Consider the following 17,557-nt stretch of genomic DNA (forward strand, 5'->3'; position numbering starts at 1 on the left):
CTCGCATAGCGGGTTAGATATCCAGGTTAATCAAAAAAAAATATTGACCGGAAGTTTTTATCAGGTAAGCAAGGAAGAAAACTCTGACCCGGTTAAGGTCTAATAGGTAAAAATACTTACCAGCAATCCATTTTAATAGTCGAAAATATTATCCAATCAGATATATAAAAATGGTGATTCTTAACGATAAACGCAGATCTAGTCATCATTTGATAAACCACGCTAAAATATCTTTGATCAATGAATAAAAAAAAAACGTGGTGAATAAAATCAATAGTGTTTGAAAATATCTTTTGTTAAGATAAAAGATTTTTTCAGACAAAAAATGGTACGGATGATTAGACGAACCCAATAAGATGGATTGTCTTAATGAGAAATAACAAGCTCAAACCTTCACACAAAAATCCATGGCTTATCCAACCTTCTTTCTCTTACTTTCTTTCCTTTTAACATGCATCTATGCCTTCACCGTCTTCAGCCGCCGCAACTCGCGGCTTCCGCCGGGACCTGACCCACTTCCGATCATCGGAAACCTCTTACAACTCGGTGACAAACCCCATCAATCTCTCGCCATATTGTCTAAACGCTACGGTCCTTTAATGTCGTTGAAGCTCGGATGCATAACAACGATAGTTGTTTCATCACCCGATATCGTCAAAGAATTCTTTCACACACATGATGTAACGTTTTCTAGCCGATCCGTTCCTCACACCGCCGCGATGGTTGACCACCATAAGTACTCCATAGCATGGCTGCCGGTCGGAGATCAGTGGCGAAGACTACGAAGAGTTACTAAAGAATGCTTCTACTCCGTACAACGTCTGGAAGCGACCGAGCTCGTACTAGGAAAGAAGGTAATAGTTTTATAAGAACGTTGAAAACAACTATTCTATAATTTTGTCAAAGACCTTCCATCCTAGTGGTAAAGGCTTGGGCATGACATAGTCATGAACCCAAGTTCGAGCCCTGGGAGGAGAGTGTTGGCGACATTTAAGTGGGGCCATGTTTAGCCTCCAAAATTGCCGGGGATTAGTCGGGCGTTGGCCCGGACACCCTTAAAAAAAACAAAAAAAAACTATTCTATAATTTTTCTAAAATAAAGTATTAAAAACCAAAATATTTAACAATTATTATATTTTAAAAATATTTTATGAATTTATCAATCATATAAGTAATTACACAAAATTTAATATTTTATTATTTCTTCCATCCCAAAGTAAATGTCTAAAATGAAAAAGACATACTGATTAGAGAGTGTGTAATTATTACACTTTTTAATTAATGAAATGACCATTTTGCCCTTGATTATTTATTTTAAATTCAGTGATTAAGTATCTTTTTGGATAAGGATAAAGTACAAAATATTCAATCATATAAGACTAGAACTCATTGTTTATCTTATATCTGAAGTGTTTATCAATTATAGGATCTACTTAATATTTAAAACAATAAAATTGAACCATAAGGGTGGTGTCTGATTGGTTTGAGCTTGGCTTTAAAGGTTAAAAGTGTCGGGAGGTCCGAGGTCCGAATCCAAGGAGGAACAAAAATCCCCTTGTGGCCATGGAGGTTCAAATGCGGTGACTCTGGGCTACCTGTAAAGCAGATGGTTGTCCTATGATTAGTCGGCTTGCAAAACGGGTTGGATATCCAGGTTAATAAAAAAAACAATAAAGTTGATGGTCCCCTTTTCACCTAAGGGTTCGTTTGGTTTGTATGATTGTTTTTTTAAGGATTTAGATTGAAATGAATTTGAAATCATTGGTGTATTTGATTTATAGGATTGGAATAGAATTGGACTCCATTATTTATAAATAATTTATAAAAAAACTATAAATAATTATAAAAATAATTAAATTATATTTTTATTAATTGATTATTATAAAACAAATATTTTTAACATTTTTTAAAAAACCTTATTTCATACAATCCTATGAAATCCCGAGCATCCCCTACGAATTTTAAATCCAGACAATCAAACAAACCAAACATAAAAAGTAGAATGAATTTGAAATCCAAATCCTCCCAAATCTATTTCATTTCTTATCTACCTCTAACTATAAATTATGAATAAAATAAAACCGTTTTAATTTTAGAATAATAATAATAATGAAGAAACATCTCCTCGTCATTTAGTTTCGAGGAAATTTTTAGTTTTTTTTTACCGATTAGACTTTTTCGGTTTTTTTTATTGATTTCAAGAGTTCTTTTGGTTTTTTGGTTAATTATGAAATACAGTTGCATCTAGAGGTGCTCATGGCCCGGGTTGATCGGTTTGGAGCCGTTTTAACAACTCAACCCAACCCAATGTTAACGGTTTGAAAATTTTCAACCCAACCCATTCGGGTTGATCGGGTTGTGTATAAACAATGTAAAATCACATAAAAATAAAGGAAATTTTTCTTTGAAATACGACCGAACATTCAAGATAATATGCAAGTTCATCAAATATTTAGATATTACAATAAAAATGTTTAAACCAAATGATAATACATCAATCAACAACAATAGTTTTAGACGTTTCCAACCTCGATACTTTCGTTTTCTTGACGTTGAGGTTGGTCATGTCATGATTGTCATCTACAATTCAAAGCTAAAGTTAAGGTCGGGTTCATCGGGTTGTCGGGTTGGTCGGGTTTTTTTGGGTCTGACCCGATTCCAACCCAATAAGGTCAGGTTGGCTAATTTTTTTTATCGATCATGCATCGGGTTACCTCGGGTTGGTTTTTTTTTTTTTAAATTCGGGTTGGGTTGGTCGGGTTCATCGGGTTTTTGAGCACCCTTAGTTGCATCTTCTTGAACTTTTGAATATCATATTGTGACACCTTTTAAAAAAAATTATTTTTCGACAGAGATGCACTACTATGAGTGTTTAAAAACACAAAATAAACAATTCACTAGCTAAACTTAATATAAAATATTAATTAATATACTAACTATATTAATATTTTATATCAATATAAATAATTATAAAATGAATAAATATATATGATATAAATATTTTATCAATATAAAGTATAAATATGGGAACAATAAGGGTTGTAAACCTAACTTTTATTGTAAATCGGATGATAAACGAGAATCTGTAACGTGTCTGAGATATTCATGGATGTTGATCATGAATGTTGTAAAAAATTAATGTTTATTATTCATGATGAATGGAAACTATAAAAGATACATGCCATGCTCTCGTTTATTCACTACGGAGGATAGGCTCCAACTAAACTTTCACACACACACATATATATATATATAGAGAGAGAGAGAGAGAGAGAAGGATGTTCTATTAGGACCCAAAATTGAGGAACCCAAGAACTGCCACAACACATCGCATGACCTTTTTGAGGATGAATATTCATAATCACATATTCATGATCAATATGCTAAATATTCATGATAAATAACAGGTCCATATTCGTGGTGAATATGCCACGGATCATGTTGTGGATGGTTCCCAAATTCCTAATCAATTTTAGGTTCTTAACAAACCTGCCTATAATTTATAATATATATATATAGATATATATATATATATATATATATATATATATATATCATATTGAACAAGTATATGATCCATTTAACATCTTTTTTTTCACTTGTAGGTACAAGAACTTATTGAGCATGTTAATCAATGTTGTACACATGAAAAGCCAATAAATATAGGCGTAATTGTTTTTACGACAACATTCAACATTATCTCCAACTTCTTGTTCTCTTTGGATTTCGCTCAATATGATTCTGTCTCGTCACAAGAATTCAAGGATGCAATACGCGGTTTGATGGAAGTTTCTGGGAAGCCTGATCTAGCCGATTTTTTCCCAATGCTTAAATTGTTTGATCCACAAGGGTTATTACGACGTGCAAATGTTTATAGTAAGAAGATGATGACTATTTTTGATGAAATCATTGATCAACGGTTTCATACAAGATCAAGTTCGTCATCATGTGTCGGTGCTTCATCGAGAAAGAATGATGTTTTGGACTCATTGCTCGACATCAACCTAAAGGACGAATCGGGGTCATTTAATCTAAATGACATGAAACACTGGTTTTTGGTAAGTACATACATCAACTGAAAAGGTCTCATCATATAGCGTATGGTATCATTTTAAACCATTGAACCATAAATATATTAAACCGACTCGTTTTAAATTATTAATAAAAAGATAGATTTAATTTAATGCGACATAGACTAATTTTTTGGTAATAAGAGTGATCGGTCCCATTTCGTAAATTTTTGTAGGATTTATTTGTTGCGGGAACTGATACGACAGCAACCACATTGGAGTGGGCAATGGCAGAGCTTATTCGCAACCCAGAGATAATGAAAAAGGCTCAACTAGAGTTAACTAAACACATGCAAAGCAACAACAGGAATATGCAGGAATCAGATATCACTCGACTCCCTTACCTACAAGCCGTTATAAAAGAAACTCTCAGGTTGCATCCACCCGCCCCTTTTCTTGTTCCTCACGAAGCCGTACACGACGTAGATATCCAAGGTTTCATGGTTCCTAAAAATGCAAAGATTCTTTGTAATATTTGGGCAATGGGGCGACACTCAGACGTTTGGTCTAACCCAGAAATGTTCATGCCGGAGAGATTTTTGGAAGTCGGGATCGACTACAAAGGCCATGATTTCGAGTTCATTCCGTTTGGTACTGGGAGGAGGAGTTGTCCCGGAATGAATTTTGCGCATAAAATGTTGCATATGATTATAGGCTCTTTGATTTACAGGTTTGATTGGAAGCTTGAGGGGAATACTAGTATAGTAGATATGGACATGGAGGAGAAGTTTGGACTCACATTGCCCAAAAGTGTACCACTCATGGCCATTCCAATCAAACTTCAATTGGTTTAGATCATTGTACATGTTTTTAAAATAAAAATTGAATAATATTTGTCTTGGTGACATATTTGTAATTATATATAATGTTTGTAAGGGACATACTTTCTTTAGGTCTGCATAACCTGTCTAGTATATACAAAATATTTCATTCCTTTTATATATATATATATATATATATATATATATATATATATACATATATATATATATATACAAACACACACACATACTAGTGGTGTACCCACGCTTCGTATCACAATTCTGAAAGATTAATTTAGCCTTGAATCATGAGTTTGTGTGGTTATTTTGCAAGTCAACTAACATATAAAGTTGAAGGTTAATATGATGTATTAGCAAGATCGAATGGAAAAATAGTTGCACACATATTGGGTTTTTAAACCCATATACTCAGAAGATTTTTCCCAGAGCCGTCCCTGGGGGAGGGCGGGCCGGGCGTATGTCCAGGGCACATAAAAATTAGGGGCCTAAATTTTTTTAATATATATAATAGTAGTTCAAAAAAATTAGTAAGAAGACACATAAAAATTAGTATTTAATATGACAAGAAAAGATTTTGGTACTATATTAACTATTAAAGACCCAAACATGTATGAATTAAACATATATTGGAGAAAAAAATACATAAAGAGGTTAATATGTCGTTTATTATATAATATTATTTAATGTTTTTCTAAGTTTTTTTTTTATCTAAAACCGATGTCTAAAACTAATTGCTTCGGAAACTTTGATATATTCTCCATAATTTATCTCTCATCGACTCATTTGATTGTTTCATTTTCGCGTGAATTCTATTTTTATATTAGAAAATAATATATTTTTTTGTTATTAGCTTACAAACCCCCTATCTTTTGAAAAAAAAATATCAACCATATAAGACAGTACAACTTATATCTATATTTAGAATAATAAAACTATAATTGTTTTTTCATAGTTGTTCTTTATTATCTAATACTGAGTGTATAAATCTTATGTACTATTCTATCTTTAAAAGAAAAATAAGATCTCAAACTTTCACCAACATAAGTTTTTTAATTTACTATGTTCTTGAGTCTTCTTTTATGTAAGAAAGAGAAAAAGTAATGAGAGAAGAAAAATATTTTGTTCTCGTTATTTTTTTAGGGAAAGGAAAAAAAATTATATTAAAATTTATTTTTATTTCATTATTTTTCCTTCCTCTCTCTTCTTTATTAAAAACATAAATAAAAAACTTTATTTTTCCTCCTTTCTTTTATTTTCTTTTCCTTTCTCATTTTTTTGTTTCATTTCCAAATTCGAAAACATAATATAAAAGTTTAAAAATGGTGTTAATCTTCCCAAATTCGAAAATATAATAAAAGTTCAAAATGGTGTTAATCTTCCCAAATTCGAAACATAATATAAAAGTTTAAAATAGTATTAATTTTCTCAAATTCAAAAACATAATATAAAAGTTTAAAATGATGTTAAAAAACATTAACATGAGATGACATGGAAAACCAACCTATTTACATTGATTTACATAGCGTCATTCGGAAATCAGAAAAATCAACTTTGTGACCCCAAATGATGTCATTCTATGTACCAAAAGTATATCATAGGATGTTTTTGATAATGAAACAAATTACCGATACTACATAAAAATGTTCTACTAGATAATATTAATATAGAAATGAGTATTGATTGATTTTGCGTTTAGGAATACTCGAAAAACCGGTTTTATATGAATTCAATGTTATTTCTGATGATAAAAACAATATATTGAAAAAATATCGTACTTATCGAGGGCCCCTTTTTACATCTCGTCCAGGGCCTAAAAAATGTCAAGAACGGGTCTGACTTTTCCCACCACTTAATTCACGGCTAAAGTCATGGGGACCTCTATTTTATCAGTTTTTCACCGATTAAGTTGTAATGGGGACCTCTATTTGTCTTGATGGTTCGATTTTGTTTGTAATGAAAGTTTTTCACATTTACATAACGGTTGGGCATATGTTCACCAAGTAGATATTCAACTTTAATCGAATACATACATATAATACATAACTTTAATGTACAACCGGAGACTATCAAACTATTAATGAATATATCGAGCTTGTACACGCTTATAGAAAAAAAAAAAACAGACTTTGTATGGTTTATTACATTCATGTGCATCCATCGAAATCGTCAATTAGACATGAAGAAGAAAACGTAACTTGTTTCTTTGCCATCCAAGTTTATTCGACATTCATTTGTTGGTAAATGTCACGTCATTATCGTTGTTTTCGATTAAAGTTTGTAAATTTATCGTTAGAGACCGTGTGTCACAAACCCCACAAACCCCCCATCTGAAAAGTAATACCTTACAAGTATTTATACAAAAGAAAGAAAAAAAAACAAATGTTCGGCTTAAAAACAAGAAGGATACGTCGTTGAGCATCTAAGCAGCCGTAAATAATTGAAATAGAAGTTGAATTACGTGTATAACGAAAGTACGATGATTAAAATTGGTTAACTATACGATTGTTTAAGCTTATACCAACAATAACTAAACACAATTTTATGTTAGTTTGTCTCGAAGTATGCGTTCACTTTTGAAAGAAAATGTTCACTTTCCGGTTATACCCTTAACTATGAGATTGAGAAAACTTTATTTGTCTATTATTAAGAGTAAAATTGTCATTTGGTTAATAAAATAAGTGTAATAATTACATATTTCTACATCTGTGTGCTTTTTTTGTTGGGGACCTTTATTTTAGGACGGAAGTAGTACTATTTGGTGCATGATTTTCATCAACTAGTGCATGTGGATTGAGTGGCGGATCTAGAAACTTCTATGACCAGGGAACATTTACAGGTGTCAAAATATTACGAAACCGAATAACTCATATGAACCAAGTCGGTTTCAAGTTATTCGGGTTTTGGCTTAAACGGTTCAGTTAGCCGAATAAAGATAACTTATTTGGTTTGATCTTCGGTTATTTTCTTACTATTTTGGTAAACCAAATAACATATTATACTAGTATTTATATATTTTACTATTTCGGTTAAGATTAAAGCATGTAAATGGAGTAAGGGGATCGCGTATTCTGAATGAAGGGAGTGGCATGCAGCTGATGCGCGGATGATCCGTTAGAACAGTCCTGTCTGATACGTTAAAAAAAGGGGTTTGGATTACTATTCTTGAAGAAATGGGCGGACCTAGACTGATTTGTTAAAATTAATGGGCAGATGGAAAAAATATTCAGGAAGCCCATTAATATTTTCATAATAATTAACTTTTATAATTATAATTTACAAAAAAAAATTGAAAATTCTTAATACTTATCGATTCCTACTTAATTATGACTCATGATAATAAATTTTTTTTTAAAAATCTTAAATTTGAAAATATAATTATCTCAATTGATCAATTCCTTATTATCTCATTTAGTCATTTTCCTTATTGTTACTTTATATTTAGCGAAACAACGTAATCTAAAGTGTGTATATTGTTATGTATTTACGTCAAATATTAAGTTGGAAAAGTTGTTATGTATTTTGAATTATTTTACATAACTTATGATTTTATATAAGTTCTATTTTCATAAAAATATAACAACATTTTAAAGCCCGCTAGCCCGTGAGCAAAGCCCGACCCGTCAAAGATAAAAAGTCGGGGTAAAAATATTACAAATAATTTGTAAATTTAATATACAAAAAACACAGTGATTCGAAACCCGTCAAAGTTTGATCGGTATGGCCATGAGCGGTATAATTTTTTGCAACGTGATCCCAAACTTCTCCCCCATGTCGATATCTTGTGCTCTCATATCTCCTTCAAGCTTCCAATCGAACTTGTGAATCAAAGATCCCAATATAATATGTAACATTCTATGTGCAATATTCAATCCCGGGCAAATTCTCCTCCCAGTACCAAACGGAATGAGGTCAAAATCTTGGCCTTTATAGTCGATCTCAACATCCAAAAACCTCTCGGGCATGAATGTTTCTGGGTCAGACCAAATGTTTGGATCTCGCCCCATTGCCCAAACGTTACAAAGGATTTGTGCATTTTTAGGAACGACAAAGCCATGGACTTCTACGTCATGTATGGCCTCGTGAGGGACAAGAAAAGGGACCGGAGGATGCAATCGAAAAGTTTCTTTTATAACAGCTCTTAAATAAGGAAGTTGAGTGATATCTCGTTCTTCTAGACTCCTTTTGTCGTATTGCATGAGTTTAACAAGCTCTGATCGTGCAGTTGCCATTTTATCTGGGTTACGAATGAGTTCAGTCATCGCCCATTCTACAGTGCTCGATGTTGTGTCAGTTCCCGCAACAAATAAATCCTACAATAATTTATGAAATATTTTATATCAACAAATCTTATAAATAAAAAATCTTAACGTTGGTACTTTTAAGTGATATAATTTTAATAATTAAACAACCAAAATAATTTTATTGATATTAAACATCATGTTTAAGTCAATTTTTATGTTAATCAAATCAAATCAATGGACTTCAATTTTTTTTGAGTCGATATTGAACTCTAAGGGGTCGTTTGTTTACCACTTAATAGTTCCATTATAAGGCAACCTCTGAATCGTTAAGAGGTGAATCTTGTTTGGCAAAAAAAAAWCTGCCWCTTAATGGTTCTAAAACCCTCTGAATGATTTTGTATCCTGGATCTCCCTTAATCATTAAGAGCCCTAATTTCATTGTACACAATTACCAAACAATTATATTTCATTTGCACTATATCATGAGAGCCTCTTAATCATTCTGACTACTTAATCATTTTGCATCAAACCATTCAGCAATTGCTAAACAGCCCCTAAGAGTATTATCTCAAAAAGTTACTTTGACTAACAATCAAAAATGTAATTAATAAGCCGATACTTACCACAAAGAAATGTCCCAAGAGATCTTGACTAAATTCGGATTCATTCTTGTGCTTAAGGTTGAGCAACACGTCCAAAACATCATTGTCTGTAGATAAAACACCATCGTATGATGACGAACTCAATTTGGTTTGCAAACGTTGATCTATGAGCTTACTGAAAATAGCCAGTAATTTCTTCATATGAACGCTTCCATCTCGTACGATGCCTTGTGGATCCAATGGTTTAAGTATTGGAAAAAAGTCTGCTAGATTTGCCTTCCCGGAATATTCCATCAAAGCCCATACCGTATCCTTGAATTCTTGTGATGACACAGAATCGTATTGAGAGAAATCCAAAGAGAAAATGAAGGTGGAGAAGATATTAAGAATTGTGGTAAACGTAGCTGCACCTATGTTAACTGCCTTTTCATCTGTAGAACATCGATTGACATGGTCAAGAAGTTCCCGTACCTAGACGTGCAACCACATGTTAATTAATCGGATGAGATGCTTCTTTTAGAAATGCATTAATGTACTATACATCTAAATTTGTATCCATATCTGATGGATAATCAATTCAACAAGCGGAATTTGCATTTGTGACAGATTAAACATGTTAGAATAAATCTTTTCCGTTTCTTTAAATTCAAATATCTGAATTTGACAATGAATACATACGTATAAATACATGTATATGTATAAAGTAATTATAGAGGTGGTTTCATTTACAAACCCAACCATTAGTATGAACTACACGAACCAATCTCAATCCTCCAACTAGTTTAATGAGTATCAAATTCAGTGAATATCTCGATCATTTTCTAATATAAAACATTGATCATAATAGAAGTATGATAATCTTCAATAAATATTCGGATTATAACAAATAAACTCTCATTGTTTTTATAAATATCTCAATTAATTAGTTTGCAGGGTTTGTACAAATGGTTGGGTTTGTAAATGGAACTACCCCTCTCTCTCTCTCTCTGCGTGTGTGTGTGTATATATATATATATATATCAACAACCATCTTCTGAAAACTCTTTAAATTGTGAGATCTGTAAGAACTAGTGCATCATGTGCTATTTTATATGATTTTTTCCATCTATATCTACAATGTAATGTAGTGGTCAACATATATTTACATTATAACATTTTCTTTCACACGTCACGATATGAACCTTTTTGGCGTGTTTGTGAAACAAAAAATAAATGCAAAAAAGTTTCACATTATGAACCGAATACATATAAAACAAGCACATTTTAAAACAAATATGTGCTAATCAATACATTATACTTAAATGAAAAAAAAAAATCATATGAAACAAAACCTACAAATGAAAAATTTATGAATTTCATAAATTTTAAAATTCTCAAATAAATAATATTTATTACTTTTTTCCTTCCATTATATGTAACAAGTTTTATTTTTAAATGTCATTTTAGGCTAAAATTTAGAGAAAATGATGATTTTCACTCATAAATAAAATAATTATGTGTAATTCGGTTAGAAATGTTTTCCATCACCCCTAGTTACAAAGACGTATGTTATAATCACAAAGGTGGTGTTTGATTGGTTTGAACTTAGCTCCAAAGGTCAAAAGTACCAGGAGGTCCCAGGTTCAAATCCAAGGAGGAATAAAAATCCTCTTGTGGCCAATGGAGGTTCAAATGCTGTGACTCCGGGCTATCTGCAAATGCAAAGTAGGTGGTCGTCTTGGGATTAGTCGGCTCGCATAACGGGTTGGATATCCAGGTTAATAAAAAAGAGACGTATGTTATGAAATTTATTCTTAATGTGATTCAGATAGATACAAATAATATTATATATACAAATATTATAGAGGCAAACCGTAGTTTTAAATATATAGTTGTTATCCGATTCATACCTTCTCTTGACGTAGGAGTTCACTATTGTCTAGACATCGCACGGAGAACATATATTCTTTGGTTATTCTTCGTAATCTTCGCCACTGATCTCCGGCCTGCGAAAACACTAGAGAGAATTTAGCGTGGTCCACCGCTCGGATGGCCTCGGTGATAAATCGACCGGAGAACGATTGGTCATTTGTGTGAAAGAACTCTTTCGCCATATCGGGTGATGAAATGACGATGGTGGTTTTGCTTCCGAGCATGAGTGACATGAATGGACCGTAACGTTTTGAGAGTATGGCAAGAGAGTGATGGGGTTTGTTGCCAACTTGTAGTAGGTTTCCGATGATCGGAAAAGGGTAAGGTCCCGGCGGCAGCCGTGAGTTGCGGCGGCCGGAGATAGTGAGGGTATAGATGAATGCGAAAGATAAGAAGACAAAGAAAGTTGTATAATACTCCATTGAGTTTTTGTGGATGTGTGAAATTTTCTGTGATGAAGCTTCCATCTTATTATATATATATATATATATATATATATATGTATGTATATATATATATATAGAGGTTGGTTATTATACAACCCTTGTCATTTGTGCAACCAATACAACTCAATCTCAACCGTCCATTTCATTTGATTAATATGTGATTTTATAGATATTTTGATTATTTCCTAATATAATGTATTAATCATAATTAATGAACCGTATTAATTTTCCATAAATTTTTAAATCATAATAAATGAACTTTAATAATTTCCATAAATATTTTAATTTATCGGGTTGTATTGGTTGTACAAATACAATAGGTTGTATTTGAAATAAACCCTATATATATATATATATATATATATGTATGTATATATATATATATATATATATGTATGTATGTGTGTGTACACAAATAAAAATACATACTTCCTCTGCTGGGGTACTCTCACTAAAATACAACCGTTTTTATTAGCACGTTTGTTAGTGATATTTTAGCTAGTGATATTTATGATGTTTAAAAATTAACCAAAAAAAAAACAAAAAAACCATTCATTATGTTATATATGTAGAATCAATTATTTATAGTAATAACTAAATATTTTTATTAATGCACATACAATGGTGGTGTCTGATTGGTTTGAACTTGGGCTCCAAAGGTCAAAAGTGCTTGGAGGTCTCAGGTTTAAATCCAAGGAGGAATAAAAATCCCTTTGTGACCATGGAGGTTCAAATGCGGTGACTCCGGACTAACCGCAAAGCAGGTGGTCGTCCTATGATTAGTCGACTTATATAGCGGATTAGTTATCCAGGTTAATAGAAAAAGGATTATATATAGAGAGAAGGAGAGAGAGAAATGTATCTACACAATCCTACACGACTCAATCTCGATTTTGATGTTGATAATTCGAACCCTTTATCCCGTTTCCTACTTTTATCGTCCTTTTATTTTTTATTTTTTCTATGGTTTTGCATCTTTTTGAGAGAGTGAAAAAAAATCGTTGGTTGATTATTGGTTTTATGAAGTATAATGGCATATTAGTAGGTAGATATGGAAATATTACCCGTAAGGGTAGGGATTATCCGCTTTGATACTATTTGAGTATCACTGTATATCATAATGGGTATCACATTGTGTATCTTTGTGATCACTTGGTACCTGCCGGATTTTGTTTACCGAAGGCCGGAGATTGGAGGTCGGAAAGATGAGAGATAAGAGAGGAGAGAAGAGTTTTTTAAAAATACCTAAAATACCCTCTAATTATAATTTTAACTCAAACTACCATAATTATTAATTTCCTAATTTATCCGTTGATTTGTGGTTGAGATAGGATCTCACAGTTACCACAAACTAATCAGTTCTCATTTGATTAAGCACCTATATATATATATATATACTAGTTGTGTACCCACGCAATGCGGCGGGAGCCATGAATTTTAATAATTTTGAAGTTCCACTGGTTTTATAAGATAAGATTTAACGATGATATAAGTTACACTTGGTCTTTGCATATTAATACAATTTAAATAAATAAGAGTTATGGCTCCAATTACAGATTATCGATGGAAAAAATTTGTATTACAGTTTAAAATCCAATATATTTGAAATCCAACATATTTAAACGACTCCACAAATGTCTTCGATTTACACCAAAAGCAAAGAACCAAGAAACTTCAGTTTTAAGATAAACACTCAAAACCAATAAAGAAAACTACAAATTTAACATATCATACGCCATGAAAAGACCAAAAAAGATGAGTTTTTTAATGATATTTCAACTGTTTACCCTCTTTTTTGTCCAAAGACTTAGATTAAAGTTGAATTAATACATGTATATATATATATATATTTCAAAAAAACCCAAGAACATATTAATTTATAACATATTATACAGTGCAATTTGGACAGCCTAACCCCAAAATATATAGTATATATATAAATAAATAACTATAAAAGTATAAATCGTAAATATTAAAAATATTTTTTACAATATATATAATAATATAATTAAGTCAAAAACTATTCAATATTGGACTCATTTCGAAGGTATTAACGAGACGATTATAATAGTGTAACTTGTTAAAATAAAAATGTATTTTTTAAACATGTTTTAATTGATAAAGGTTTAAAATGAAACATTTAAAAGTAAATTAATTAACTAATTATAGGGGTATAAAGTGTAAATTTAAAATTATAATTTTAAAAAAAATCGAGTTCAATGGGAGAGGGTGAGTGTATGAGGAGAGGAGGGGGTGAAAAAGTGAGGTAGTATAGATAAGGGTATCTTGGTTATTTAGTATTTTAAGACTTTTGTTAAATTTGCTTTATAAAATAGTATATATATATATATATATATATATATATATATATATATATATATATGTGTATATGGGAGGGATAAATGCAAAACAAATGATTAGTACAAACTGTGAAAACCATCGATTTCATTGTTTAATTTAGTGAAACTTTTTCATGAAATTATTTCATATATTTTCCTTTTTATGTAAAAATTAAATTTTCATGTATTTCTCATTTTGATGAAAATTGTTTAATAAAACTAATAGAATGAAGATGAAAATGTCCATAACTAACACCCTACATAATTAAAATAACTAATCAACCCTCATAATTAAAAAAATTAAAAAAAAATTATGATTGGTTGGATGAGATTTTCACAGTTTTTACTAATGATTTGGTTTACGTTTTATCCCTCCCCTATATATATATATATATATATATATATATATATATATATATACACACACCAGAAGAAACATGGGTTTTATCTACGACTTTTGTAGTCGTTAAAAGCCAATTTATCGTCAAAATTGTTAATAGAGATGACATGTTGTTTAACAGCTTCTTGTTGAAACACGTCGCTAAAGGCGCGTTGCTGAAACTCATTCTTCTACTAGTGATATATGTATATGTGTGTGTGTGCACGCACGCATGTGTGTATATGTGTATGTCAGTATGCGAATCATGTATGACTTTGTATGTGAATCATATATGATTTTGTACATTAACGACATTTTTTTTGTTTTTCCTTAAATAGTTAGCATTTTCGTTTGAAACTCTCCGTATATATAATTAGGTTTGTGTAGGATATTTTTAAGAACGGTAGGAAAAATCCCAAGCCCGTCGATGGAGTCATGAAACCTACATCGAGATCCGATGTCCCAAAAATACAACGTGGTTTTTTAATAATAAACCAAAACTTTGAGGGCAAAGATGTAAAAGAGCACGGAGATTGACATATACCTAACATCTCTTAAATATGTTAACATGCCTTAAACTGTCAACATTGACATAAGTTAACATGACAAACCCCGGCCTTCTTGTCAAACCCCTTTTCCCCCATCCCAAATCGATGACCACCAAACCATTGGTTTCTTGTTATACTCGACAACCTATCAACCCCTACCCTACGCCATTTCGAATCTATTTCAAACAGCGTTTCTAAACCCATTTTGAACTTCTATGTGTGTGTTTATGTCTTCTTTGTTGTACATAAATTTGAAAACCCCAAATGAAACAAGATCTATAAAGGGGTTTTCGGGTCAGAGATGGAAGTCGGCGGCGACAAGCATTTGATGGTGATAATGGGCGAACCTGAGTCGTTATATATGTTTTTCAGAGAAGAAGAAAGAGGTTATGATTTTAATGTTTGTTTGGTGATCTTCAGTCTCCAAATTTAGAATTAAGTGGCATCGAAAGTTTGATTTAACCTGCAACTTTATTTTTACAAGATCGATGTATGTTACATAACTGTGGTGGAATTTTAGTTTACGAAATATGAAGATGCATGTTAGATGGTGGTGGGGATGGGTTGCGTTAATCGGGTAAAAGAAAACCAAGAAAATGTCTAAAAAATGTAAAGATATGAAAATGTCTTTCACTTAACGACTATTTTAGCATAGTTAATCAACAGGACCATTTTCAAAGCGGAATGCAAATTGTAAATGGCCATAATCGTACTTATTGAAACACAGAGACGGTGTTCATGGTTGTGTAAACTACAGGGACCATAAATATAGTTTACGCATTATTTTATATTTTTATAATTTGGCGCAATAAGAAATGCGGAAATGATCGACAAACATCTTAATTCTCAAAAGATAACAAGTCTACAAGCGTCTAAATTCTTAAAGAATAACAACTCTAGATGCATAGAAGTCGAGAAATAAGAGATTCTTTGTGTTCATTAGTCGACATAAGTGGCGCAAGAGGCCACAAGAGGCCTTGTTTCTTATTTATGTATTCTCTTACTGTCGTAACTCTATTCATTGATTTTGTCGCTAAACTGTCCTATATCAGTCACTCTCTCCACTTCTAACTTGAAACACAGCTTCATCTAATTCCTTGGGGCTTGTACGTTTGGGATGTAACGTTAAGAGGTTTGTACGGAGCACAAAATCAATAAATTGTCGGTCAATTTGTAGGGTGCCGACATATTTAAAGTATCTTTCGAAATGAAACTGAATGTATAATACAGTGGTTGTGGATGCCGCTGCGCGAAACCGCAACTGATTATTACTTCTTTCTCTTAGGCGCCGATACCTGTCGTTGATGTTATTGGGATGGAATCTGTTGACAGCCGTTGTTACAGAATCAACAACAGGTTACTGATTTGCAATTACTGGGGAAAGGAAACATGTTCATAAAAGAATGTAATTGCCCGATATCCAAAAGTTTAATGGTTATTAAAAGACGTTTAGGACTTAATTAATTAAAATAAAAAAATTCAGTAATTTATAAAAAGAATTATTTGAGAGGTATATATCAAAATAACGTTTATTAATTTGTTCAAAATAAAAATTAAATCAAGACACGTTTTTTTATTAATGCAATTTTTATAGTTTTATTTATTTATTTAATTTAATTTAATTAAATAAGAATCAGCATCAATCATTGAAGAAATTGAATTAAATCCCACCAATAAAATAAAATAATTGAGGGTCGACGTGTTGCGCAAACGACGACCACATGAAATTTCAAAAATGCCCTCCAAGGTCCAACCTCATAAATGCATTCTGAAACTGTGTTCTTGAAACCAATCGATCATCATAAAGAAACAAAGCTTATCCTGAAACCATCAGTTTTCTCATTTAATTTTGGAACCATCAAATATATGTTGTCCACAATAATTTGAAACACGTTAAACAAAATATGAAGACAATATCTTACTTCTTATTATATTTTTTTTATTTTAATCATATTATCTATATTATATTATAAAGTATTTGACAAAAAATTTTAAAAACCAATTTTTTTATGTATAAAGTATTATTTATTAATGCATATTACTTAAAACTCAAGATTGCAAGTAGCTTGTGCGTAATTACAATTTATTAAAGCTTCATATCTGAATTCGTGTAATTAACTGTAGATAAACATAATCAAATACATGATAAATATCTCATTTTAAATATAAAAAATCTAAAATATAATTAGAATAATTATTAAATTCTAACAGAATACTTGATTATTATCTTTATAACATT

At 31.4% G+C, this 17,557-nt stretch overlaps 2 protein-coding genes across 2 annotated transcripts; one reads left to right on the top strand and one right to left on the bottom strand.

Annotated features, from left to right (window-relative positions):
* Positions 1-407: 407 nt before the first annotated feature.
* On the top strand, positions 408-4,895 carry LOC112526995 (geraniol 8-hydroxylase-like). Its single transcript, XM_025137460.1, has 3 exons — positions 408-854; positions 3,606-4,058; positions 4,247-4,895. Exons 1-3 carry the CDS (start codon positions 408-410, stop codon positions 4,862-4,864), a joined length of 1,518 nt encoding a protein of 505 aa, XP_024993228.1. The 3' UTR covers positions 4,865-4,895.
* A 3,539-nt stretch (positions 4,896-8,434) lies between these two features.
* LOC112526609 (ferruginol synthase-like) lies at positions 8,435-12,048 on the bottom strand. Its single transcript, XM_025136965.1, has 3 exons — positions 11,585-12,048; positions 9,717-10,166; positions 8,435-9,162 (listed from the first exon to the last, which is right to left on the bottom strand). The coding sequence occupies exons 1-3, from the start codon at positions 12,026-12,028 to the stop codon at positions 8,554-8,556; spliced, it is 1,503 nt and encodes a 500-aa protein (XP_024992733.1). The 5' UTR covers positions 12,029-12,048; the 3' UTR covers positions 8,435-8,553.
* Between the last annotated feature and the right edge of the window lie 5,509 nt (positions 12,049-17,557).

Source organism: Cynara cardunculus, assembly GCF_001531365.2.
Source record: "Cynara cardunculus var. scolymus isolate 2C chromosome LG 14, CcrdV1, whole genome shotgun sequence".
NCBI lineage: Eukaryota > Viridiplantae > Streptophyta > Magnoliopsida > Asterales > Asteraceae > Cynara > Cynara cardunculus.